This window comes from Neodiprion lecontei, chromosome 7 (genome assembly GCF_021901455.1).
Source record: "Neodiprion lecontei isolate iyNeoLeco1 chromosome 7, iyNeoLeco1.1, whole genome shotgun sequence".
In the NCBI taxonomy this organism is placed as follows: domain Eukaryota; kingdom Metazoa; phylum Arthropoda; class Insecta; order Hymenoptera; family Diprionidae; genus Neodiprion; species Neodiprion lecontei.
In genome coordinates this window covers 20,578,800-20,604,413 of record NC_060266.1, presented here as the reverse complement: position 1 = coordinate 20,604,413, position 25,614 = coordinate 20,578,800, and the positions used below count along the sequence as shown (strand labels likewise).

At 33.8% G+C, this 25,614-nt stretch overlaps 2 protein-coding genes across 2 annotated transcripts in view; one reads left to right on the top strand and one right to left on the bottom strand.

Moving 5' to 3' along the window:
• The window catches only part of LOC107225377 (unconventional myosin-Ie), a 48,822-nt gene that overhangs the window by 8,365 nt on the left and 14,843 nt on the right, over window positions 1-25,614 (bottom strand). The window contains exons 4-10 of the mRNA XM_015665825.2: window positions 25,034-25,128; window positions 24,667-24,844; window positions 23,874-24,036; window positions 23,627-23,734; window positions 22,688-22,816; window positions 22,258-22,454; window positions 21,714-21,881 (exon numbers count right to left, since the gene is read on the bottom strand). Of these exons, the coding sequence (XP_015521311.1) occupies window positions 21,714-21,881; window positions 22,258-22,454; window positions 22,688-22,816; window positions 23,627-23,734; window positions 23,874-24,036; window positions 24,667-24,844; window positions 25,034-25,128 (1,038 nt within the window). The remainder of the gene's footprint in view (window positions 1-21,713; window positions 21,882-22,257; window positions 22,455-22,687; window positions 22,817-23,626; window positions 23,735-23,873; window positions 24,037-24,666; window positions 24,845-25,033; window positions 25,129-25,614) is intronic.
• On the top strand, window positions 4,480-16,743 carry LOC124295305. Its single transcript, XM_046744845.1, has 3 exons — window positions 4,480-5,017; window positions 7,630-7,744; window positions 14,445-16,743. Exon 3 carries the CDS (start codon window positions 14,447-14,449, stop codon window positions 15,116-15,118), a length of 672 nt encoding a protein of 223 aa, XP_046600801.1. The 5' UTR covers window positions 4,480-5,017; window positions 7,630-7,744; window positions 14,445-14,446; the 3' UTR covers window positions 15,119-16,743.

The window sequence follows — 25,614 nt, the reverse complement described above, 5'->3', positions numbered from 1 at the left end:
GAATGTCATCGCACGAATAAGTGGAGTACAAACACCGTGGGAGTGTGTAAACACAGGGTAAATGGCTTCTACAGGCTAAATATACCTCCGGAACACAATGCTATCTTCTTATCTTCACCGCATAATATGTATCCGTCTTAGAGAACAGAGGAGAAATTTTTTTCACGGTATAATGTCGTAATTAACGAACGTGACTTTTTGCTACGAAATAATTTTTTATTTCAAATCTCCCACAACATGCAAAAATGATTCTCCTTTTCCCACCTCTTTCGTATTTCCCTCTATTCTTCATTTTTCAGTATAAACTAATAGCCGCTTAAATTGACGAAAATCTTGGGAAAAAAAAAATATCAGAATTATAATTGCACGGTGAAGACTTTTTTTTTCTCAATACTGCACCGTAGAATTAAATTGTTTTTCTTTTTTACACAGTCTTTCGAAAGGAAACAATTGCGAGACCGTTCGTTTTGTTGTTTTTCTTTTGCTCGCTTTTCGCAAGTATCTCGAAAATTGTTTCCTAATTTCGTGAGAATTTCAATCACGCGCGGTAGATAAATTTTTAATGCGCGACAAATACGGTGGGAATATTTGTGGTGAAAAATTGTTACGTCGTCGTTTGTAAGAGAAATATCTTTATGGTATAAACAGCGTGTACGTGTATATAATGGATAATTATAAGGACTGACGATGGAAGAAGTTTCGCTCTGAATGTCGACACGCCGTGTATAAAAAAACAACGCCGACAATAATATAGGTATAATATAATATACCTATATTCCACACTTTTTAATAGAACCAGGGAAAAAGGATGCAAGGAAGAAGGAAGACGGCATTCTGCGAAGTTCCTTTTCCTTCGCCACGGTTCCCGCTCTCTAATTTCATGAAATTGCAAGTCGCGGTTTCCAATTTCGTCCTCGCAATTCCTTCCGATACGGTACAATCGTAATTTCTAAATACGTCGTTCAACTCGAATTTTTTCTTACTTTTCCCACGCGAAAAATCTTTGCGCGATTGATAAATTAATACCGTCACGAGTCTTTCATTTTTCATTATAGATGATGTATTACACACAAGAATAAAAATAATTTGTTCTGTGTATCGAATACATGTAATGAATTTGAAAAAAATCTCTACATCAAAGTCGAATATTTTTTCTTTTTTATTTTTCGCTTCTCGATGGATAGACAAAAAAAAAAAAAAACTGTCATATACATTATAATCGCAAAATTTACATAATTTCATGGTTTGTTTTTTCTTTTCACTTTACTTCTCTTCGGTAATTCATTTAGCAAAAAGAGAAAATTTGATTAGGAAAATATATCCAAAAAGTTGGAGGAAAATTTTACAATTTGTTAGACAATTTTCCCTGCTTTTTTTTTTCTTTTTTTTTTGTTCTCGTCTTATTAAAATGAAATACAGGAAATAGTTAATTTCACGTGGTGTTTTTTAACGGTCAAGAAAATTAACCCGGCCCACCTTGTACACGCGTAACTGTAATCGTAACGTTTTTTTCCCTGCAGTTAAATCCGAGACAATCGTGATTCACTCGCAACGCAGTGACTTCAGGTCGTGGTTATGGTCAGGTATAAGAGTATAAAGGTATGCAACCTATTCGTCAAATGTCCCTGCTTACGGTTTCGTCGTGCTCTACTTGATTGCTCGATTTTTCGTGAATTATTTCACTCCACAAACGCTGCGCAATGCACAAGATTCTCTTGAGAGAAATTTATGCGACGCAAAATAGAAACGAACGAATGCATAAAAAATGATCGTAAGATAGAATAAATAATAATGATAGCAAAAAAAAAAAAAAAAATAGCAAATAACGCGATTCGAACTTGCGCCACTTTTTTTTTCTATTTCCCTCTTTCTACAGAAATTGGACAATTTCTCAAATCTATTAACCGCAAACTTACAATAATAATAATATTTTAATGATCCAGAAATATTGTAATATATTTTTTTTTTTATCAGTCGTGAATAATCAATACAATATTCTTCGCTAATGGATTTAACACTGTGACAAATGAGACTGCGAGCAAATTAATTAACTGGCATTGAATGGTTTTAATTATACACGTCGACTAATTACGCGGGACGATGATAAGAAATAATTATATCCTGGGAGTGTCGGTTGCACTATTAACAATAAGCCGGGTTTATTACAATGAAGCGATCCGCCGTTTCATTGTTCACAACCGCAAATTCGCGATCCATATAAAAGTTAAGTGAATAATAAAATTTGAAATTGTATTATTCATATATATATATTCTAGGTTAAAGTTTTGCACGGTTAAACTTGTATGCACAATAATAATAACAACAACAATAGTAAACGTATAGACAATATAATCGACAAAATCGATTTGAGATCTTTACGGCTGTACGCTCTGATAAACACGATCGATTTATAATTTACTTATTCATTTATTTAACAGTATTTATAATCCCAGTTTCGCAGACTTGATTACAAAGAACAAATTTACAAAAATTGACGAGCCAAAAATTGTGATTAATGTGTAAAAAAAAAGAAAAAACATGGGAAAAATGAAAGTTGTTTAATTTTTTTCACTACAAATATAAGTCTATTTCGGAATTTAAAAGAGATTATTGACCAATGAAATCATTTCCTTATAATCTATCTTGATATCACGTGTTTTGTACAGTGTAATAACGACTCGAGAGATAGTTAATTAGAAGTTTCTCGTTGCACGATAAACAATTAAAAAAAATAAATAAAAAATAAAAATGGAAAAAAAGAGTGAGTATAAAAACGAATAGCGATTTCGATCGAGTTCCAACAAGTAGAGAGTAGAAAAGCGCGATTCGCGCACGTTTCGTTTGGATCAATGGTATTAGGGAAAAAAAGCTGATCAGCTGTTGTTTCTCGATGGAGAAGTAAAATCCGCGGAGCTGAACCTCAAGAGAACCGAAGAAGCAATTAGAAAGAAAAAAAAAAAAAGTATATTCTCCGCGAGACCGTGAAAAATCTCTGTGTATTCCAACCGATTAACGCGGTTTGAAATGAAGCGATGCGTTTAGAGGGTATTTCTTATCAGTGGTTGAAAACAAATGGACTTAACGGAAGAGGTGAGTAAAAAAAACCACTGGCGTCTGATTGAGCGATAAAATTTCTCAGGTAATTTAAACCGCGATGAAAGAAAAATATTTAGAGAAATTGGGAAAAGGAAATAAATAAAAAATAAAAAATAGCGAGTCTAATCGCCGTCACGTGAGACCAAAATGACAAATGACGTTTCATTATTGGCAGGTGGATATATTTTTACTAAGGCAAGCATGTTTTAGTCGTTGTCTACATTGCATAGAAAGTTTATAGAGCAGCCCGCTGACTTTCTTCCAATGTTATTATACACTGTAGCAATACTTTATAATGATTTAATTGCGACACTCCTCCGCGATACAAATCAAGTTTCCTTTTTCGCACACGCGTGAAAAGGAACGTGATCCGAATTCATAAATGGTAAGCCCTTATAAGCGTTACGATAATCATCGTATTGGAAAAAACAGAAAAAAAAAGAAGAAGAAGTAATAAGAATGAAAGAAGCAAAGATTGTAGAGTTTTAAAATAGTTCAAATATCGTTTACAACGAGTAAAAGAATCCTTTTTGTTGATTATGAAAAACCCCGAGTAATTTTATTACTGAATACGATTATTCAATTCATAGTAAATCATGACATATTTATACATTTGCATACCTGTAATGAGAATCGAGTGTAAATAGAATATATTTTAATCCTGTAGAACGAAAGCTGGACAAATTGGTCAAATCGTTTAAACTGCGAGAGCGCGAGACTTGCGCGTCCATCTGGCGGTGGCGTCGCGAACTATTCGATCTAAAAGCGCCTCAATAATCGCAATAAAAGCATCGACACAAACTTTTAAACCAAGTTCAATTTATCTTAGAACATTGATTAAATATCAAACGAAAAAAAAACGTTACAGTTAGATTATTTATAGCATTAAACACGTTTGGAAAATAAAAATGTCCCAGCAGATCTACAAAAATTTTTCGTTTTATCAAAAGTAAAAAGTAACAATTTGAATGTTAAAGTAACAATAATTAATTTCTGTCATATTTTCTGTAACAGAAATGTAAGAAAAAACTCAAACGTAAATTAGACTTTCTTGGACATTATGTTCGGTAAAATTTTTCTAACAATGATATTTTGAGCTTTTCTACCGTCCAAAGAAAAAAAAAAAAAAGAAAAAAGTCTTCCGTTCCATTTTAACAAACATTGATTAATTTTTTTTTATCACACCTCCATCCGCAATATTGCTGAAAAAATATTTCTCCAGACTCTGTTATAATAACCGACCGCACAGGATTAAATATCGTGGTGGCAAATCGGTGGGGGAATCGAGACGGCAGAGTTCGTGCTGTTTGGATATAAAGATCGAGGAGAAGGGGGAATTATAACCGAGACAAGAACTGCAAAGAACTAAACGTACCTGCCTCGTATATTTCAGTTTACCTGAAGGTTTTACCGAGACACGCGCCTACGTCGCGACACACTCCTCGAATATCCGAAATTAATTGCATTTTATCACTGGATTTTTATAACCAGATGTTTATCGCTACATTTTTATCACGATTTAACGACGAATAAATTGGTCGATTAATCGAGTCGATATCAATATATAATTTGGAAAAATTAAAAATACCAAGTTACGTATTAATTTCGTATAATTGTAAAAAAATTTTTTTAAACATCAAATTTCACTGCGGTTCGTCTCTGAGATAATTAATTTTCAATTGATATTTCCACAAAACGATTCTCAATTTTAACGCCTGTGAGTGCGCGTGTGTACGCGGGTTTGACTTTTTATTCGTAAGGATCCATTCTCTCTCGTTTTTTGAAAACGATAAGATATTTCATGAGAATTGAATTAAAAAAATAAATAAGCAAATAAATAAATAAAAACAAAGTTGTAAGACAAGAAAAACCGATGGGACCGCAAGTTATACTCGTAACTGGATAGATTCATTCACCCAGAGTGAGTTACGTTTATACGTTTATACATTTGTACGAATTATAAAACTGCGTGCAATATCCTGCGTTGTAAAAAGTAAACAGCAAAAAAAAAAAAAGAAATATTACGAACAACGATTTATGACGGTAATAAAAAATATTCTACATACTTGCGTTCGGTGTTAACATTATTTATACGCATTATCGTATAAATTTCAATCGTCATCTAAAGTTGTCACTTTGCCAAGAAGTGATGTTCATCAATTTTCTTTGTTGTTTCTTTTCTTTTTTTTTTTTTTTGCTTTTTATACAGATCGAACTCGTTATTTCATCATCATTTAATCACTTGGAACATTTGTCACATTGTATCGGTACGAAAAGAGGAGGAAAAAAAAGATGGAAAAAAAAAATGAAACAAACTATTACGGAATTATTTGTTACTCGAAAATGACGAAGTGAAAAATTTAACACAAGAAGCCTTGACAACTTAAACGAAACAAATCGGATTTGTTCAATTGTATAAATCTAACACCGCAGTTCCTCGATTACGATGACAAAAGTTGTCAGATTCCGCATTGACTTTGTATACACGAGAAAAAAAAACTAAGACAAATATCCAAAAAGTAAAAACACTCGCAAGTATTGCACGGTGTTTATCCGCGTCGAAAAAAATTTTGAGCGAAAAGGAAAAATGGCGTAATTTTAATTTTAATTTTATTTGAATGTATGCGTATATTTTTTTTTTTTCGATTCTTTGTACAAAAACGAAACGAGTGGATTGACTAAAAAAAAAAGAAAGAAATGTTTCGTACAGGATCGACAAGAAAATATTCTAATTGATTAGATTAGATTGCGAAAAGCGTGGTTTTCAATTTCGTCTTTGTCATTGCACATGGATAATGTTGAAAAACCTGAATGTGCGCGCAATGTCTTGCAATTTTTAATCGAAAATAGCTGTTATTGCGAAACGCCTGTAAAGAGGAAGAAAGAAAATGGAACGAACAAATGCAAAAAACAAATAAATAGGGACAGCGAATAATTACGGTGAAAAAATAAATGGCAAAGAAACGTAGAGAAGTAAAAACGAGAAAATAAGACAAACAAACTGTACCGTAACACGTAAATATAGTACAGGTACGTAGATATACGCAGACACAAAAAAAAGTCTGCACCATGAGACCGAAGTTGGTTCCAAACGTTAACGTAACGAAACATCGGGGGAAAAATGATTATTTCTCAATGAAGTTCGAATGACTTTCAAGTAGTTGGCTTCTGCAAAATAAGGGTATTTTTGTGTAACGATTTTTCCCAAACACGCACCTACAATATTTAATTTTTTACATTAACTAGAAAAATTTAGTAAAACAGGTATCGTTAAAAAAAACTGTTTCAATATTGTTGGAATTACGAAGAACGAGGTTCGCGTAAACATTTTGCGCTATCGTCGATCCTTTTTCGGTAATTGCAACGCAAAATCAGTTTCTGAGGTTTACTCTACTTTTTTAGTTAAACAAGGCCTTAACGTCAATTTATCGTTGCACAAGCATCAAATTTTCGCAACAGTTGCAAAAAAATCTAGTAACAGTGATCGCAATGAGAAAGAATAGTAACGGATACTAGACTTTCCGGTAACAGCTAGAAAACTAATTTTCATTTTCTACCTAGGACTATATTTTTCGATAGTGGTAAAAAATGAAAATAGTCAAGGACTGAGCGGTAACCGGAACCTAAAAATTTCTCTCGCATCCTCGTTTTGTTCCCTCAAAGGAGGTTTTATGGTTCATAATACACCATTATCGGTACACACTTATATGCGTTTTACGAATGCATGTATGTATGAATGAATCTGTACACTATCAATAAATCACGGCTTCGGGTACACGCGTACAATGTGCGTAAATGTTGCGAAATTCCGTCACGCGTCAACCAAGGTATACATACATATATATACATATATATATATATATATATATATATATATATACGTACATATCATTGTGAACGCATATTTTACCGCATTTCTTTATGTCTTCATTTTATTTTCTTTTATTTTTTTCTAGATATTATACCGAAAGTTAACGGTATGAAAGAAGAAAGAAAAGTAGAGTAAAAAAGGTGTCGAACAAAAATCGATGAATTATTTATCGGGTGTCAATGGTTCGAAACACAGGATTCGTTTTTTCTTTCTTCTTCTTCTTCGCTCAATCTTCAAGCCGCAAAGTTCCGTTCGGTAAACGGAAAAATCGATCGAAAAGACACGGAAAAGTAAAAAAAAAAAATAAATAAAAAATGAACGGTCAACACGCGTCACAAAAGTCACTGTCTTTTTCGAATTCATAAATTTCTGCACGCCAATGAGTTTCAATTTCGGAGCACGAGAATTTTTTCAGAGATTTTTTTTTTTTTTTGCTTTCCTTCCCACATTACACGTAAAAAAATTTTTCTCCCAAGTTCAAACGAAATTGAGATATCGATGCAAATCGCTTCTTAGCATACATTTTATCACGAATTTATTACGAATTATAAACATTCCGCGAGTGTAAAATGAGTAATCAATAATTTGCTTGAAAAAAAAAAAAAAAAAAAAAAAAAACCCACTTCCAGTTATAAATATTAATTTTATTTATCCTTATACAGGATCGCAACTGATCGCCACTGAAAGACAAACGAAATGAGGTGAAAACTTGGCAACAGATTTATCCAGCTACCTCGTTTTGAAAAGAAAAAATTTTTCCCACCATCTTGAAAACGGGTAAGTAAATTATGAAAAAAAAAAACACAAAAAAAATTTCCCCAAGCTCGATCTTTCTGAATACACTTTTCTGAATATGAAATGGAGTAAAAAAAAAATTAAAATTAAAAAAAAAACAGGGATTGTTTTCAAATTTTCGAAAAAAAAAAATTCAATTTCAACACCCGCGATTAAAGTCCTCCTAATTTGTATCCAACAATCCGGCAACGTGAGTTAGACAGATAAATAAAATAACTACGTTAAAAATAGCTAAATTGTTCTGTAACCAAGCTATGCGTATATATAATACACGTATGTATTAAAAACGTGTCGTAAAAATTAAGCAAGGAAAAAAAAAAACAAAAAAAAAAAAACAACGAATTACACGTGAACGAACGAATGAAATAATTGTTCCAAATTTGACACACGCGTCGCCTAAAAAATTCGCTCCGCGCCCTGGGTAAAATTACCTTAATGTACGAAGACTCGCGAAGCCCGGTTTGATGTCTCGAAAATACAGTTAAACGGTGTTCGTTGTTGCCCGTTACGCGCGGTAGCACTTTTTGTCATTTCGTCGGCTTTCTCTCCGAATTCACCCATATTATCTGTACGGGTATACACACACACACACACATATCCTTAGCATAGATAAATAACACACGGTATAAAAAAAAAAAAAAAAAAAAAACGGCAGTTCTGCATTTCCTTCAACAATTTTTTCCAGATTTTTTTATCGACAAATATTACTTTATTTCATCTTGTCAATTATTTTTCTTAATATTTCCTACGTACAATTCACGTGTAAAAGAATCGCGCATAGGAAAAAATTATGAGTAACAATTGGAGGGATCAAATGAAAGAATTGTATATAGTGAAAAATTGTGAAAAATAATTAAAAAGATTTGCAAATTTTATACTTTGCTCTTTGAAATACTTTTATACGAATTCAAGTTAAAATATATGTGCATTTCCTTTAGAGAATTTTTCTTTCCACATTTTTATCGACAAACATTATTTTATTTTATATATTTATGTATATATATATATAGGTATACATCAACTTCAATTCGTGTAAAAATAGTTGAAAAGATAAAATGAAATAATCTTTGTCGATGAAAATCTGGAGAAAAATTCTCAAAGGAAATGTACATATAGGTACATATTTTAACTTCAATTCATATGAAAGAATTGTAAATAGCAAAATAAAAAAAAATACATGTATATCTAAACGATTAAAATAATTGTTCGATGTATGTTCAATTTTTGTAATTACAGAAGAATTGAAAAAAAAAAAAAAAAAAATTACAGGCGTAGGTAATTGAAGATCGAATCGAAAGGATTATAGTTTCTCATTGATCCTGAATCCACGTGTCTTAACGATTTATTGTGTGTGGATTATACGATCGATTAATGGAGTATGCATATACGTGCTCATTTGTAACACTTTCGCCACGCGGCATTCTTAGTGCATATATGTAATATGATTATTCATCGTCGCTGCGTATACGTTAAAAAATAAGAATACAAATTGAACATTAGAAATTTTTTCAACTGGACCTGAAAAGAAAATAAATCAAAAAAAAACAAACATAATATGATTTTCGGGATGAGGAGAGAGTTATAAAAATTAATCTGACAATTTTGTAACTTTCTTAAAAATCATTTTCCGCAACAAGTATAAGAGATTCCTTTCAATCAAAATTCAACTCAATCGACTATCAAGTTTCACTTTTCAAAGGCTCATTTTATCTCGTTTTGTTCAATTATTTCTATTTCCACAGCTGCGTCGGTTCTTTTATTATTTATTCTAAATTCTCTGGCGAACATTAATCTCAGCAAGGTAGGAAAACTGCGAGTGTAAATAACAAACTGATCGATCTATGAATACAGCGTAAAAATCGCAATTAATCGGTGAAAAAATTCCGTATAATCTGGAGCAAAGGAATCCGCTGAAGAACTTTAAATAAACTGTGTGAGAAATTCGTTTGGACAGACGTTAAATGTCGGATGAAAAACGAGCAAATCAACGGATTAAAATGTGTAACAAATTCCACGTTGAGAAAAAGTATGTGTGTAAAAAAAAAAATCAAGATCGTCGTGAACGAAGGTGCGGCACCTTATTAAAAGGAGGAAAAAATCAAATCAGATCTAGTGAAACAAAATAAAGTAAAATAAAATCGGTATAAGGTAGACGGTGAGAAGTGAACGTAGAAACGAGCGGCTCGCTTCACTTTGGACTCACAATCAGTCTAGTTCGGAATTGATCTCTGATATATATATATATAATGTATAATTTCCGCACCGCCGTTGAAATCGAGTGGGCTTTGACCACTCTCACTTTCTGCCGTATAAATATCGGTGTATATCAATTTTCTACGGAGGTTTTGTTCCCACCATGGGAAAATAATTTTCACGTCCTCAAAATATTGGGAATTTTTACAATTGGGTTCGTCGGTTGAGGAGGAGAATTAAAAAAGGCTGTAATTGCCTGTAACCAAAAATAAAAGATGAAATAAAAACGGAGAAAAACTGTTTGTTTTTTTTTTTTGTTTGTTCGTTTGTTTCGAAAAACCGTCTTTTTTAATTCTTCGCTTTTTTTTCGTGGCAAAACTTACAAGTAAAGAGATCAAACTTTGACGAAACGTCAAAGTCAAAGTCGAAAGTTCCGAAAGTGCAAGAATTTGAAAATCTGGAGCATCGAAATTCCGAATGATCAAAAATATTCAGTTCGGTGAACTTCTGGCTTAGTGAAATTTCACCACTTGACGTTTCTTTGTTTTGGAATTTTCATGTATTTACGTTAGGAATCCTGGTCATTTCGATTTTCGGTTTTTCGGCTTTTTTTTACATCCACTCGTTGGTTAAATCACGCCGCGTGAGTATATTTAAATTTTTTCGAAATTTTACTATATCAAAATTTTATTTTTCGGAATTTCGCTGCATCGGGAATTTATTTTTCGGAACTTTGCTCAATCCTGAATTGAATTTTCAAAATCTTTCGTTTTGGAACTTTGAGCCGTCGGGTTTCCGACCGTTCGTAATTTTGTGGTTTCTTCAAAGTTTGATTTCTTTACTTCAAGTTTCGCCACCAAATAATTCGAAATTAGGCGCTTTCGGAACATTTCAAATTCGGAAATTCAATTTCTCCCGTTTGAACGGTGCGACGACTTGACGAAATATTCCACATAACGAATTTCTAAGGAATTCGAATATACAAGGATATAAATTGGTGAACGCTGAATAAAAAAAGGATGAAGCAAAATTATAAAATACAGAAAGATACATTGCGGAAGAGTGACTTACAAAGGAAGAGAAAACTGACGGAGAAATGAAACCGAGAAACACAAATTATGTATATTGCATGGGGTTTTATTAATTCCGGATCTATAATCGAGTATATATTTAAGCTGCAGTTGATGGAAAATTTCAATTTAATCCGGAAAGTACAAGTTAATGATGATGATAATTATGATGATGATGAGGGAAAAAAAATTTATTCTCAAGCGTTGGGAATGGAAAACGATGAGCCAGGCTTCGATCGAAGAATTATTCAAAACCGCGAATAATAGACTGTCGCTTAATAGCCGTTGGTTGTAATATGACAAAAATAGAATTCAATTTCGTTATCAACTTTCACAAGGAAATCGTAATTATAGTATCATTAATATATCTATAAATAGAATAATCGGGTATAAATTACATACACGTTGATTCGATAACGATCAATCCGCGAAATTTTACCACAATACACACTGAAAGAAATTTCTAGCGCAAAATGGTTACGCGTACCTCGTTTTTCGTAAATCCAACAATATTCAAACAGTTTTTTTAACGATACCTGTTTTACTCAATTTTTTTAGTTACTGTAACAAATGAAATTTTTTTCAGTGCAGCGAAAACAACAAAAACAACAACAACAATAACAATAATAATACAAAATAAAAATTGCATATTCAGGATTAGCCTGATGATCGTCCAATTTAGTTTTGCAAAATGTTCATCTCGTTGTGTTTTTCTTTGCGCACGTTTTTTTTTTTTCTTTGTACATTATCATCGATCCGTGATCTATATTCGAATATTGTAGATATTTTGATATTTTGATGTTGTGCATATTTCATGTTTACCCATAATTTCATCCTCTCCGTCACTTTTACTTAAGTTTATATCATGCCCGACTTTCACGAACTTTTTATACACGGTGCGCTAATAAAGTGTGAATACGTGCCCGGATTTGCAACGTGTAGACTTGCACTTTTCAATAGAACCTGTTTCAGGACGTGTAAAAGCTACCCGCCAATTTCCTAGCCTGAGGCCTGGACGGCTTATACCGAGTTGCGAATGCGTTGCCTTGTGTGTGCATAAAAAATATATTACCTATGTACGTACGTTAAACATTATACATTGAGATCACAGAGTATCGATAGAAATTGCCACGCCCGTTTCTCTCGAGATACCGCTGCCGCAATTTGTTTATTATAATCAGGTATAAATACCGAGGATAATTTCACGATATTGCTATATTTTTTGTTTAATTATCATTAATCCACTGCGGACCTCGATTACTTGATCTTCGCATAATTTAAATTCGTAAATGTTCAAGGAAAATTTTTCCTTCGATTAATTTCCTACAAATTCTCTAATTCTTTATATATTGGTTTTTTTTTTTTTTTTTTTGGCAATTTATATTATGTCAGTCGCTGGAAATACGTTTCGATTACATTTGGCATTTCATTATACATATACATTTCGAGTACGTAAAATGCAGGTCTGAAAAATAATTAATAGAGTATCAGGAATGAAAATTGTTGAATGTGTCCAATATTACGGTTGGAGGATTTTCTTTCTTTTCTTTTTTCTATAGAAAGTAAATGTTATTTGATTCGAACAAAAAAAAAAAAACGATCGGACAAATAATTTCACGCATCGTTATATTAAACAAAAAACAAAAGAAAAACATTTCTCCAGATATATTTGACAAATTCAACGAATTTTTCTCTGTCTATCTAGTTTGAATTTCGTTTTTAAATCAAAAAGGACATTTTTCGTTTCATTTTTTATTCAAGATATTTAAAGATCGCATCCAGATTTAAATTCAAACTGTATTCAGATTTTCTAAATTTCAATAATTACTAGAATTATTTACAGTTTTAGACTACCGAATAACGACGTCACAATGTAACTAAAAATCCTACATCTTGATTTGCATTTTCCTGTGGTTGATAAAAAGATTTTTTATTTTTTTTTTTTAATTGCAGAGAGATTAACTCATTATTTATCGATTTCGATGATATCAAGGAGCATAATTTTTTTTTTTTATTCTACAAGGACATTGAAATTTATACATGTACGATACATATATATATGTATAACAAATAGAAAATGGATGTAGAAAAAAATGCGTAGGGCAGGCGGCTGTGATAACATCGATAAATTTCGTCCAAGTTAAATTTAAAATTAGATCATCGGCGGGAAAGGAAGGCGCGTTGCTCGAGGCTCCCTTTCGATTCCGTTCCTTTCATTTCCTTTGCGTCCCCTTCGTTGAACAGTTTCGTTTATAATGTTCGAGTTAGCCGCCTCTCCCCGAGGCTATTCCTACATCCTGTGTCTTGCGTTATAAGCGTTGCGCAATATGCAGGAGAAAAGAGAGAGAAAGACAGAGAAAGAGAGAGAGACAGAGAGAGAGAGAGAGAGAAGAAAAAAGGTAACGTTCCGTTTCTGCGCGAACACTGTAACTAAAGTTTGTACGTACGTAGGATTACATGCATGTAACGTATACATATATACGTATCATCGTGCGGTAACTTTCACTGCATTTAATAACACGCTGCATTAAACTTGGGTTTCTTCGCGTCTCTGTGTATGTGTAACATTTATATACCTGTACTCAGGATGCAGGATATAATCGTGCAATTTTCTATCTTAACGTATATACACGAGTGAATTCCTAACGACTGCACGTTCGGACGTCGAATAAAATTTAATGCGCACGCGCTACATTCCGAGAACGGCCGTTTGCCAGGGTGACCAACCGTCATAAACGTAACAAGGAGGCAAACTCGCTCTTTTCGGGTAGAGTGTAAGTTTGCAATTTAAAGACATATATTGCAAATACGCGAGACGGAAAGACCGTTACCTCTTTCTTAAACACGATTCTTTACGTAACAAGAGTATGTTTCGCGTTTTTTCACTAACAATAAGCACGAAATTGAGGTTAGGGTCCCGTAATGACAGATTTGTTTTCGACAGCGCATGCGCGCATTGCAGAAACGACCACTTTTAAAGGAGTTAGACATCGTCTGTTCTGTACTTTTAAGGGATTTAAAAGTGATGTTCTTTGTACTCTGCGCGTGCGCATTCGCCGACTCGCTCTACCGTCATATAACGGTTATTTTGTGTACGGAAAACACGCATGAAAACACGCGTAAAACATGCTAGCGTTGTATAAAAATTTCAACAGCCTTCGGTGGCAGTTATGCTCAATACCGACAATTTATAAAAATTTTGAGGTTACAACGTTACATACATCGCGGTGAACTTTCGTAAAAGTCAAAATGAAGAAGGGTAGAGCTAAGATTTAGAATCGTAATAATTCTTAACGATTCTATGCTTCTAGTTTTAGTTAGAATTTAAAAAACTACGTAAATTTCTCTGGGTGTTTTAAAATAACAGTACACGAAATGGATCCAGTATAAACCATATTGAAAAATTCTCTCGGTTTCAGAAATGGCGCTGAGAAGAGCATCGTTCCTGATAATATTATCGGCGGTGAAGTTGTCTCGATGCGCATTGGTGCTTCCGCGTCCTCCACACTCGCCAAATTCTATCGAGCGGAGTATCGCGGGTCGAATATTGGATGGAAAATCGTTGTACAACGATAAGTCTTCGTTCGGGAGTACGACGAGCGTAGAAAAGCCAAACACGGACAACTTTCGGCTCTTGGAGATCGAGCTGCGTTCCGGAAGTTCATTGGAAGGCGTCGAGAAGTCACCGAGTAGCGTTAAGCTGGACGTTTTTGACCAGAAGATCTCGTCGATGCCGGGCGAAATCGGCCCCAATGAAGAAAAACTCTACTATCTCAAGCAGGCAGGCCGAAAACGGACCAGCTGGGAGCCCAGATCCTACCTGAAAGCTCTCCTCGAGGGTGAGAAACGCTACGCCATCACCAAGAGCCTCTTTCACCCCCGAAAGAAGTACGGGAGGATCGTCGACGCCGTGGGAAACGGCCAACTCGAGGCCTCCACCACGGAGAATTCACTCCCCACGTCCAGTGAACTTCCAAAACAGATTCCAGCACCACCTAGCAGGGTGCCAAGTCATACGGTTTTCACCCATACAACTCCGGTAGTCAAATTCATGTACGGGAGGTCGGATATACTTCCTGGTTATAAATTTTGAGTAAGGCCTAGGGAAATTTTGAAATTTATAACTAGATAACCGATAATAGGATTCGATTGGGGGTTGGTTCGTTGTTAGTCAAAAGTATGAAGGTCGAGGTTCATTTGCATGATATTTTTACCAGCAACGATCAACGGGAAGCGTTGCTTCTGATAAAAAAAAAAATTTAGTAACGGAAGCTCGATTTACATACTTTTGAATAAAACAAACCCCAATCGAATTGGATAATTGCTTCTCGAAATATAAGTTCCTAAATTTTTAGGTGCTTTTAGGCCGATTCGTTTTGATATCGGGATATATGAAATTCGAAATGGCGGATCAAGCCTCGAAGAATCGTTTCATTTTTGTTAGAAATTTATTTAAAATGGTTCTTAGAACTTTAGTTTTTCGCAATATTCATGCGAGATTCGCGACCACCGACTTAAGAAGCTTCTGGAACAGATTTTATCTCCAAAATTATTCAAGGATTTATTATCGCGTTATATGATAGACAACACGACGTGGAATTTTCCACAAAGTGTGAAACACAAATATTGTCGAGAAGATGGGAAATAAACGGACGTAAACAAGTTGAAACTTGGTAACCTGAATACATGAGAAGATAACGCCGGTTAATTTTAACGGCTACTGATCGAACTATGTACAAATTTACCGATTAAGCCGATTGTTTGCACTTAACGAGGAGAAAAATATTCATTTATTCAAAACAAAAAATGAACAAATGAATATTACGATTCTGTGAGAATAGGAATTCAGTGAAAAAAATTGAGTATACATATAATTGATCGTTTCTTGGAGGAGGGTTTGTGTGAAAAATATGTCAACTCGTTCCTTAATTCCTTCAACTCTTTGCCCAAGTTAATTCGAACCTTTGCCAATATTCCTTACATTACAGAAACCTACGTGAGGATGGTTACCGACCTTAAAAAACATTTGTTGAAGTTAGCTGTGATTACGATTACGTAGATTAAAAGTTCTTTTTTTTTCCTTCTTTGCCTTATCATTACGGTAAAAAAAAGTAGAGAGGAAAGAAAAATTACCCAGACTTTATCGCCCTCCGATCAATTTCTTATCTCGGTAACATAAATAATACCTGGTTAAAATAAGATTATGCACCTGCGATTTCATCGGGTAATTATACAGAATTACGTATAATAATACGCAGCGATTATATTATTATTGTGATTCTTAACTTTTCTACGTTTCTCCGTGTACACGTGTGTAATCGTACCTTTTATTTATGTAAACATGAACATTACATGCCTGACTGTTATGCATATATATGTAAAGAAAATCACGACACGCGTGTACTTCTGTCGTGCTTCTCTCAAGCTTTGAATCTGCCGCGTCACCGACGAAGGCCACCGACCGACGGCGCGGTAGAGCACGGGCTTGGGGAGACGACCGGTAAATTTGGAGAGAAAAAATTCAAAATGAAAATATTCAACAAGGTTGAACGAAGGAGAGAGCAGTTATCACGAGACCTTTACATAGAATTAAAATATAGAAATTAAAAGCTTTAAATGTTGTTTCTCTTACTTTTACAGGTAAGAACTAAGATTATTAGTGAGTTTTGTACATAGTGTAAATACATAGTGTAAATAAATCTCTTACTTTTACAGAAACACAGTTGAGTTTTTGATTCTAACCTAACTGGACACGGAAAAACATATTACAAAACAACATTTCTGCAAATATTTCAAGAAAATGGAAAAACTAAGATTTGATTTCAAGATGAGGGGGTCGGCAGATGGAAAGGCAACAATATTATGCCTAATCTCAATTGGCACACCCGATGGTCGCACGTTTGACGTGCCAGATGAATATCAACCAACACATTTACACAAAGAGCTGATAACAACACAAACATTCGCTAAGGTAAAAAAGACACTAACAAAGAGACACCAATATAGAAAAGTGTGGATTAGCTTAACAGAAGATTTATCTAAAGTATATTTGGATGAAGAAGAAAATTTACAATTTGGAGATTACTATTTAGAGGATGTTACAGAAAAAGTAGTAGTTGAAACTGCACAAAATACTACGGATGAAACAATAAAAAAATTATTGGAAAAAGTGCTCGAAGAGAAACAGCTAAAATCAGAAATTCAGAACTTGGGGAAAATAGCAAAAGATTTTATGATCGGAAAATTTGATGGAAAAAGTTCAAATGCCCATCAATGGATACAGGAATTTGAGAAAGAATGCGAACGCTGTATGGTAACAGAAGACAGGAGAATAATTGAAATTTTAAAATTTTTCCTTGAAAAAGCTAGTGCAGATTGGTATAGCTGTATGATTCTGAAATTCACAGTGGAATCAGAATGGAGCAAGTGGAAAAAAAACTTTTGTGAAACTTTTGCAAATAAAGGGTGGTCTCCAATTAGATACGCTATGGCTTTTAAATATCAAGCAGGCTCTTTGCTCGATTACGCTCTGAAAAAAGAAAAATTGTTACTAGAAATAAGAAAATCGATAGATACTGAGACACTAGTAGACCTTATAGCGGTTGGCTTACCAAACCACGTGTCCGACAAAATTGACAGAGAAACTTTGCATGGAACGGAAGATCTCTACAACGAAATTGGTAAATTAGAACATCTTGTGGACAGAATTAGAATGGAAAAAAAAGAAAAATACGCTGATAGAAAATTCAAAAAAGTTGAAGAAAAGAAACCATGCCAAATCTGTGAAGATGAGAAAAGAGGTAAACGTTATCATCCTGAATCAACTTGCTGGTTTAGGGAAAGAAGTGAAAAGAACAAAAGGACGGAACTAATAAAACATGTCAATAATTCAGAGTTAGAAATAGAACTAAATGAAAAAAGTCCAAAAAACTCGAAGTAACACCATTAATAAAAATCGAGTTACTATTGAATGATTCTCTAGTAGTTTCTGGAATTTATGATTCAGGTTCAAATGTATCATTAATTAATGCAAAATTATTGAAGATAAAACAAAAAAATTCAGAAAACATGGGAATGGTAAAATTGAAAACTATTAATGGTGTAAAGAAAACAAAAGGTATGGTAACTTTAAAAATAAAAATTTACAATATTGAAAAAACTATGGATATCTTTATTGTAGATAATGAAAATTTTAATTATGATTTTCTAATCGGTCTGGATTGCATCAAGAATTTCAATTTAATCCAAAATGAAGATCTAAGGATCATACAACGTAACAATAAAGAAGATATAGAGAATAAAAATGTCGAGATTCCTGATGTACTAGGTGACAAACATGAAAAAAAAAAATATTTAGACTCGGAAGCATCAAAACAAGAAAACAAATACATGAACAAGTGGGAAGTAAATTTCAACGAGCATATAAACACTAATGAATTTGAAATTTCAGTAAATCATTTAAGTTTACATCAACAACGAGAAATTGATAAATTGATAGATAAACACAGATCAGTATTTGCTAAAGACAAATATGACGTCGGCACTGTAAAGGATTATGAGGCCCATATCGACCTAATGGTAGATAAATATTGTTACAAACGTCCATACAGATGCACGATTGAAGATAGAAAAGAAATAGAGAATCAAATAGCAAAACTATTGGAAAAAAAACTGATCGAAGAATCATACAGCCCGTTTGCTGCCCCAGTTACTCTGGCATATAAAAAAGAAGATGAAAGAAAATCAAGATTATGTATAGACTTCAGAGAATTGAATAAAGTCGTTGTCCCTCAATCACAACCCTTCCCACTGATTGAAGATTTGATGGTGAAAACAGTAAACAGCAAATATTTTACAACGTTGGACATTAATTCTGCATTTTGGTCAATTCCTCTGAAAATTCAAGATAGACACAAAACTGCATTCATAACACAGGAGGGCCATTTCCAATGGACTTGCCTCCCATTCGGACTCAAAACAGCTCCAGCAATTTTTCAAAGAATATTGGGAAACATCATAAGAAAATACAAGCTCTCTGATTTTGCAGTAAATTTTATAGATGACATCATAGTCTTTTCAAGAACTTTTGAGGAACATATAACACACTTATCAAAATTGCTGGAGGCAATATTAACTGAAGGGTTCCGGCTAAAATTTTCAAAATGCACCTTTGCAAATAATCATGCGAATTATTTAGGTCACAGAATAGAAAATAATTCAGTAAAACCTCTGAAAGATTATTTAACGGCTGTGAAAAATTTTCCAGTCCCAGAAACAAGAAAAAATATACGTCAATTTCTGGGAAAAATAAATTTTCACCACAAGTTTATACCACATATTGCAATAATTCTGGACCCATTACACAACCTATTGAGAAAAGACGTACAGTTCAACTGGTCAGAAGAGTGTCAAGAATCGTTTGATAGAATAAAATCACTAATGTGCTCGGAACCAGTCTTGAAAATTTTTGATCCAGAGGTTCCAATTGATATTTACACAGATGCAAGCATCAAAGGAGTGGGAGCTGTGCTAAAACAAAGAGATGAAAATGGAGATAGTAAGCCAGTGGCTTATTTCTCAAGAAAATTAACTGAGGCTCAAAAGAAAAAGAAACCGATATACCTTGAATGCTTGGCAATAAAAGAAGCCGTAAAGTACTGGCAGCACTGGCTTATGGGAAAAACATTCATAATCTACACCGACCATAAACCCTTGGAACACATGAACATAAAGGCTAGAACGGATGAAGAACTAGGGGATTTGACATACTATTTATCCCAATATGATTTAAAAATAAAATATAACCCAGGAAAATCAAACCAAGAAGCAGACTGCTTAAGTAGGAATCCAGTTCTAGACCCTTATGAAGACACAGAAGATTTCCTAAAAGTGATAAATTTAATAAATCTAGAAGATATAAAAAGTGACCAAAATAAAAATCTAAATATACAACGTGATAAAAACAAACTGACAAAAAAAAATGAAATTTACTACAAAAAGACAAAAAAAAGAGAAAAAATCGTATTATCAGAAGACTTAAGTAAAAACCTGATAGAAAATGTGCACAAAACTTACTGCCATATTGGAAGAACTCAAATGCTGAATAAAATAACACCATTTTATACAGCGAAAAATCTCATTGAGAACATAAAAAAAATCTGTGATACTTGTGAAACTTGCAAAAAAAACAAATCAAGAAAAAAATCTAAATATGGTTTGATGTCACACTTGGGGCCAGCGTCATATCCTTTTGAAATTATATCTATCGACACCATTGGAGGTTTTGGTGGATCTCGTTCAACAAAAAAATACCTACATCTTCTCGTTGACCATTTTACGAGATACGCTTATATTCTAACATCAAGAAATCAAAACTCCAATGACTTTATAAAATTAACCAAGAATGTGACACAAAGTTACAACATCAACATGATATTAACAGATCAGTATCCTGGCATAAATTCGAAAGAATTTAAGGAATTTCTAAAAGAGAAAAGCATCAAAATGGTCTTCACTGCTGTTGATGCACCATTTTCTAATGGTCTCAATGAAAGATTAAACCAAACCCTGATTAATAAAATACGATGCAAAATAAACGAAAGTGAAAAAAAAATCGCGTGGACAACCATCGCACAAAAGTGTGTAGAGGCATATAACAAAACAGAACACACAATCACAAAATTCGCTCCAAAATACCTACTGGAAGGCGAAAATGTAAATATTCTACCACAGGAATTAAAATCAAAGTGTACAGATGATGATCTGAAAAGAGATAGAAAACTAGCCTTAAAAAACACGATGAAGTCTCACAACTATAATAAAGAAAATTTTGATCGGCATCGAAAAGAATTAAAGTTAAACGTGGGAGACCGAGTTTACGTGGAAAATGGAAATCGACTAAATAGGAGGAAACTGGATGAATTGAGGATTGGACCATATAAAATACAAAAAAGGATTTCCAATTCAATTTATGAAGTCGACACCGGACACAGAAAAACAGAATCAAACCTCTTTCATGTTACAAAACTGATACCGGTGTTGGATGAGCACTGAACAATTACTTTACGTATTACCCATAATTGTTCTTATCCCAGGGGGGGAGATGTAAAGAAAATCACGACACGCGTGTACTTCTGTCGTGCTTCTCTCAAGCTTTGAATCTGCCGCGTCACCGACGAAGGCCACCGACCGACGGCGCGGTAGAGCACGGGCTTGGGGAGACGACCGGTAAATTTGGAGAGAAAAAATTCAAAATGAAAATATTCAACAAGGTTGAACGAAGGAGAGAGCAGTTATCACGAGACCTTTACATAGAATTAAAATATAGAAATTAAAAGCTTTAAATGTTGTTTCTCTTACTTTTACAGGTAAGAACTAAGATTATTAGTGAGTTTTGTACATAGTGTAAATACATAGTGTAAATAAATCTCTTACTTTTACAGAAACACAGTTGAGTTTTTGATTCTAACCTAACTGGACACGGAAAAACATATTACATATACATATATATATACCTAATACCTGTTACGTACGTATGAGAAAATATTCGGTATAACTGTAATATATTAATTATTGTTCAATAAAACACGGATAAGATGGTTATTTTCACGAAAATGAAGATCGGAATGCAAGTCAAGGTATTAAAAAAAGTGAAAAATGTTAGAAATATACTGAAACACCCGACTCACCTGCTCGGCCTTCAAGGTCAACTCGATGAATATTTGCTGAAGCTTTTCGTTGACAAAATTTATGCAGAACTGCTCGAAACCGTTCCTCTCGAATATCTCGAACCCGTAAATATCGAGAATGCCGATGTTCTGCCCATTCGTCGATGTCTCCATGGCCAAATTGACGCGCTGCAAATGAACGAACATTTTTACAGAAATGATTACAATTCCAAGTATGATTTTTGTACACTTTCTAACCATTTAATCTCTATTTTCAATGAACACGCTCATTTTTAACATCATTTTCATTTTTTTTTTGTCTACAATTCGATTTTATTCTACTGTTTATAGTTACATTCTGAGTTTCACGAATCGCTATTGTAACTTGTTATTTTATACACATAATTTAATTTAACTCCTATTCTACACTTCCTTGTTCAATTCTATTTTACTAAAGAGACTTTCGTCTATAATTATTATTCAGGCATGTTTTTAAATGAACAGACTGATCGAAGCAAGAATCCTGCTGAACAATGAAACGCGATGAATAATTCACGATTCTTACCTTCACTAGATAATCGAACAATCTTGTGTAGATATCCTTAGCCAACGCATCTCTGGCGTAGAGAGCTTGTTCAACGTTCAAAGTAACGTCGACGGTTTCCGACTGGCTTCCCCACTTTGAATCAAATATTCTTGAAGTTAATTTGTGGGACAACTGCTCAGCCGATACTTGCAGCAAATGTTGAGGATATTCGAGACCTGGACGATCAAGAAAACAACAAAAATAACGCACAATTTCACGGAAAAGCAGTAAATAATTATCTTATTATTAGTCATTAGTTATCTATTTACAGCAGAGATTTGTTTCAAAATATCGGTTAAATTTTTTTCCGGATAAAATATTGTAAACAAAGAGTGTAAAAACTTTTATATAAATTCAATACGGGAATGAAATTTATACAAAAAGGTAGATGAAAAATTTGCCGACTTACATTGAGGATCGGCGATTCGTGAGTAATTTCCATCTTCAACAAATCTTATGTTTCCAATGTGCAGAACTCCGGCAACCAGTTGAAATATCTGGGAAACTTCTGTATTCCGAATTCCCATAACGCTCAAGGCTGTAGTTCAGAATCAGCGAAGATCAGGAAGGTAGGTAAGATGAAAAAGTAAAAGCGTTAAATTAATGAATTTACCATTGATTATTGCGTTAAGGCCATTGGGTAGAAATATTTCCGGTAAATATAATTTTGAAGGAAGAATGCATCACCGTAAAATCTACGTGAGAAAATAAAAGTTTCTTGATTTTCTTATTACTCTTTTCATTCTTTTACATATTGTACGTACCAAATTCTCAAATAAATTTGTTGCAATGATTGAAAATTTTCGATCAAATTTGTCGGTAAAAATATCGCAAACAATCAGCGAGTAATCGCAGTGACCATAAAATGATTGAATCGTGAAACGACGACCACGCTGCATATACCGGGACAATCTCTTAAAACTTGAAAATCAAATGCGCATGCGCCAAATAATTAAATCTCATTGGTCGGCGAAATCTTCCCGCAGCGATATTCTCGTCTGCGATGCAGGCCGGCCAACCTACGCAAAATGTGTACGTTTGAATTTTCAAAGAGCATAAGCATTAAATTCCGACCGTTCTTTGAAGAATCAACTTTCCGACCCAGTAACAAATGCCTCAAAACCTTTCCGAGTCATAGCCTCAATTATTTGAGATTCTAACCTCGAAAATTCGTATCAACTGCATCTCCGCCAGAAGCAAAGTTGACAGCTGAAAACTCGGGATGGCCAGCCTGCACGAACAGCGGATAAAACTCGCGCATGCGCGGTTCATTTTCAAGTTTCAAGAGACTGTCCCGGTATTTGGAGGATCGCGATAATCGCGTGCCGAGAATTGGCACACAACCCACCTTTTAAGGTCTCCTGAAAATCGTGGGCGTCGTTTGTCCCGTCGACTTTATGGTTGCCACCGTGACTCAGATATTCGTAATAATCGAGATCCGTGAGTCCAAAGGATGCTGTAAAGAAGAGAAGTAGAATTTGTCAAACATCATCAAACACTTTGTACGAATGAATATCGTAAATTGATGATTCTTTTAAAGCTCTGTAACCGTAAAAAACGTAGCGTTTTTACACCAAAATAAAAATTTTACTCACCTTTCATTTCTTCGTTGGCTCCAGTCGCGAGCTGATAAAAAACGTGAAAATTTCTCTCACCAGGATTATGCGACGTTACTCTTGATTTTTCCAATAAGAAATTCGATATTTTTCCACCCTCAGGCTGGCCCCCAGATCCGAACATCATTTCCACGTACTTTCCCTGTAATTTCAAATCAAACTAATTGAACAATCGGAAGAAAGATGTGATAATAAATTAAAATATCGGGGAAAATATTGAAAGAAAAACATTGTTTGAATATCGAATTTTCGAAAACTGCGTAAACTCATGAATATTAATAAAGCTTGGATCTTTTCTTCCCACTTTAATGTACAATTTTACATATTTGGTTTTTTTCTTTCTTCGGAAAAAAAAACCACTACACAAGATGAAAATAAATAACCAACTTATACAATAAAAATCTAACAATTTTCGTTTCTGCAATTGGACCATTGAAAAATTTCCGTTTGCGTGATTAGATAAATTCCCCTGAACTTTAATTAGCGATGGCGGTTCTCAATTGTTGACACCGATTGAAACTAATTAGCACGACATTATTGCATTAATTCTAAGTCACGCGCAAGCATATCCTTCGAAGTTAGTTTGCAAGTTTATAAATAAGGTTAGTCGAAAGAGACAATCTAAATACGAAACAATATTCCATTTGTTCAATGAAACGTGGAATTTGTGGAGAAATAAAAACCACACAAATTCAAACGATTATATAATTAATTCCATTTAATGAATTACGCATCATATCTCTTGCAATAAATGCGTGTAAAAACAACTTACAAATCTACTGCTGTTATTGTTCCTGACTGTTTTTGCATTTCCGAAAGCTTCGAGCAAGGGATTCGACTCCAGGATAACATCCTTCACCTTTTGAACCCTCTCACCTCCTCCGCTGACCCTCGATATATACGACATTATGTATTTAGCTGCGACGGTTTTTCCAGCGCCAGATTCTCCGCTAAAAAATATAGTGAAAAAATGTCGACTTATGTATCAGGAAAAAAAAAAAAAACAAAGAAGAAAAACTAACAAAAAATAATATGTATTTATTTAATTTTTCGAGGTAAAGACAGACTTTTGGATTGATTTTTGCATTTATTATTCATTTTTATTTTCTTATCTCATATCTTATATACAATGATCATACCTTATGATGACGCACTGACTCTCATTGTCGATAAGCATATTTCTGTACATTTCATCGGCAAGCCCGTAAACGTGGGGTGGATTTTCGTAGGGAGCCTTGAAACGTGAAAAAAAAAAAAAAAACATGACATCGATGACACGATAACTGTGCATGAACTTTTTATTATTTAAATTTAAGAAGAAGAAGAAATAACTTCAACATGAATATTCAACAGCTGTGTGTCACTGCGTCTATTCCAAATCACATAGAATTCTCATCGTCGTTAAACAAACTTCTTATCTTCAATTAGATTAACACGTGAGAATCACTAGAAATCATTTCGAACTGATTCGTTGAGATGAAGTGCAAATTTTCCAATTCAATACTACAGAGACACGACAACGATTTTTCCCAGATACATTTCACGGTCAAACAAAGCAAGATTGTTTTTTAAAAATCATTTAAATTAAAAGGATAATATTGTTCAAAATTTCGATCAAAACTGATACCGATTTACACAATTCAAATTTGCGAATGTTTCAGTTATTTCTTCCCAGTAATATATTTTTCATTCATTTCATAATTTCGTGTTGTTTTTTTTA

Excerpts from the sequence above, each read along its gene's own strand:
- LOC124295305 (XM_046744845.1), top strand. The coding sequence starts at position 14,447 with ATGGCGCTGAGAAGAGCATCGTTCCTGATAATATTATCGGCGGTGAAG.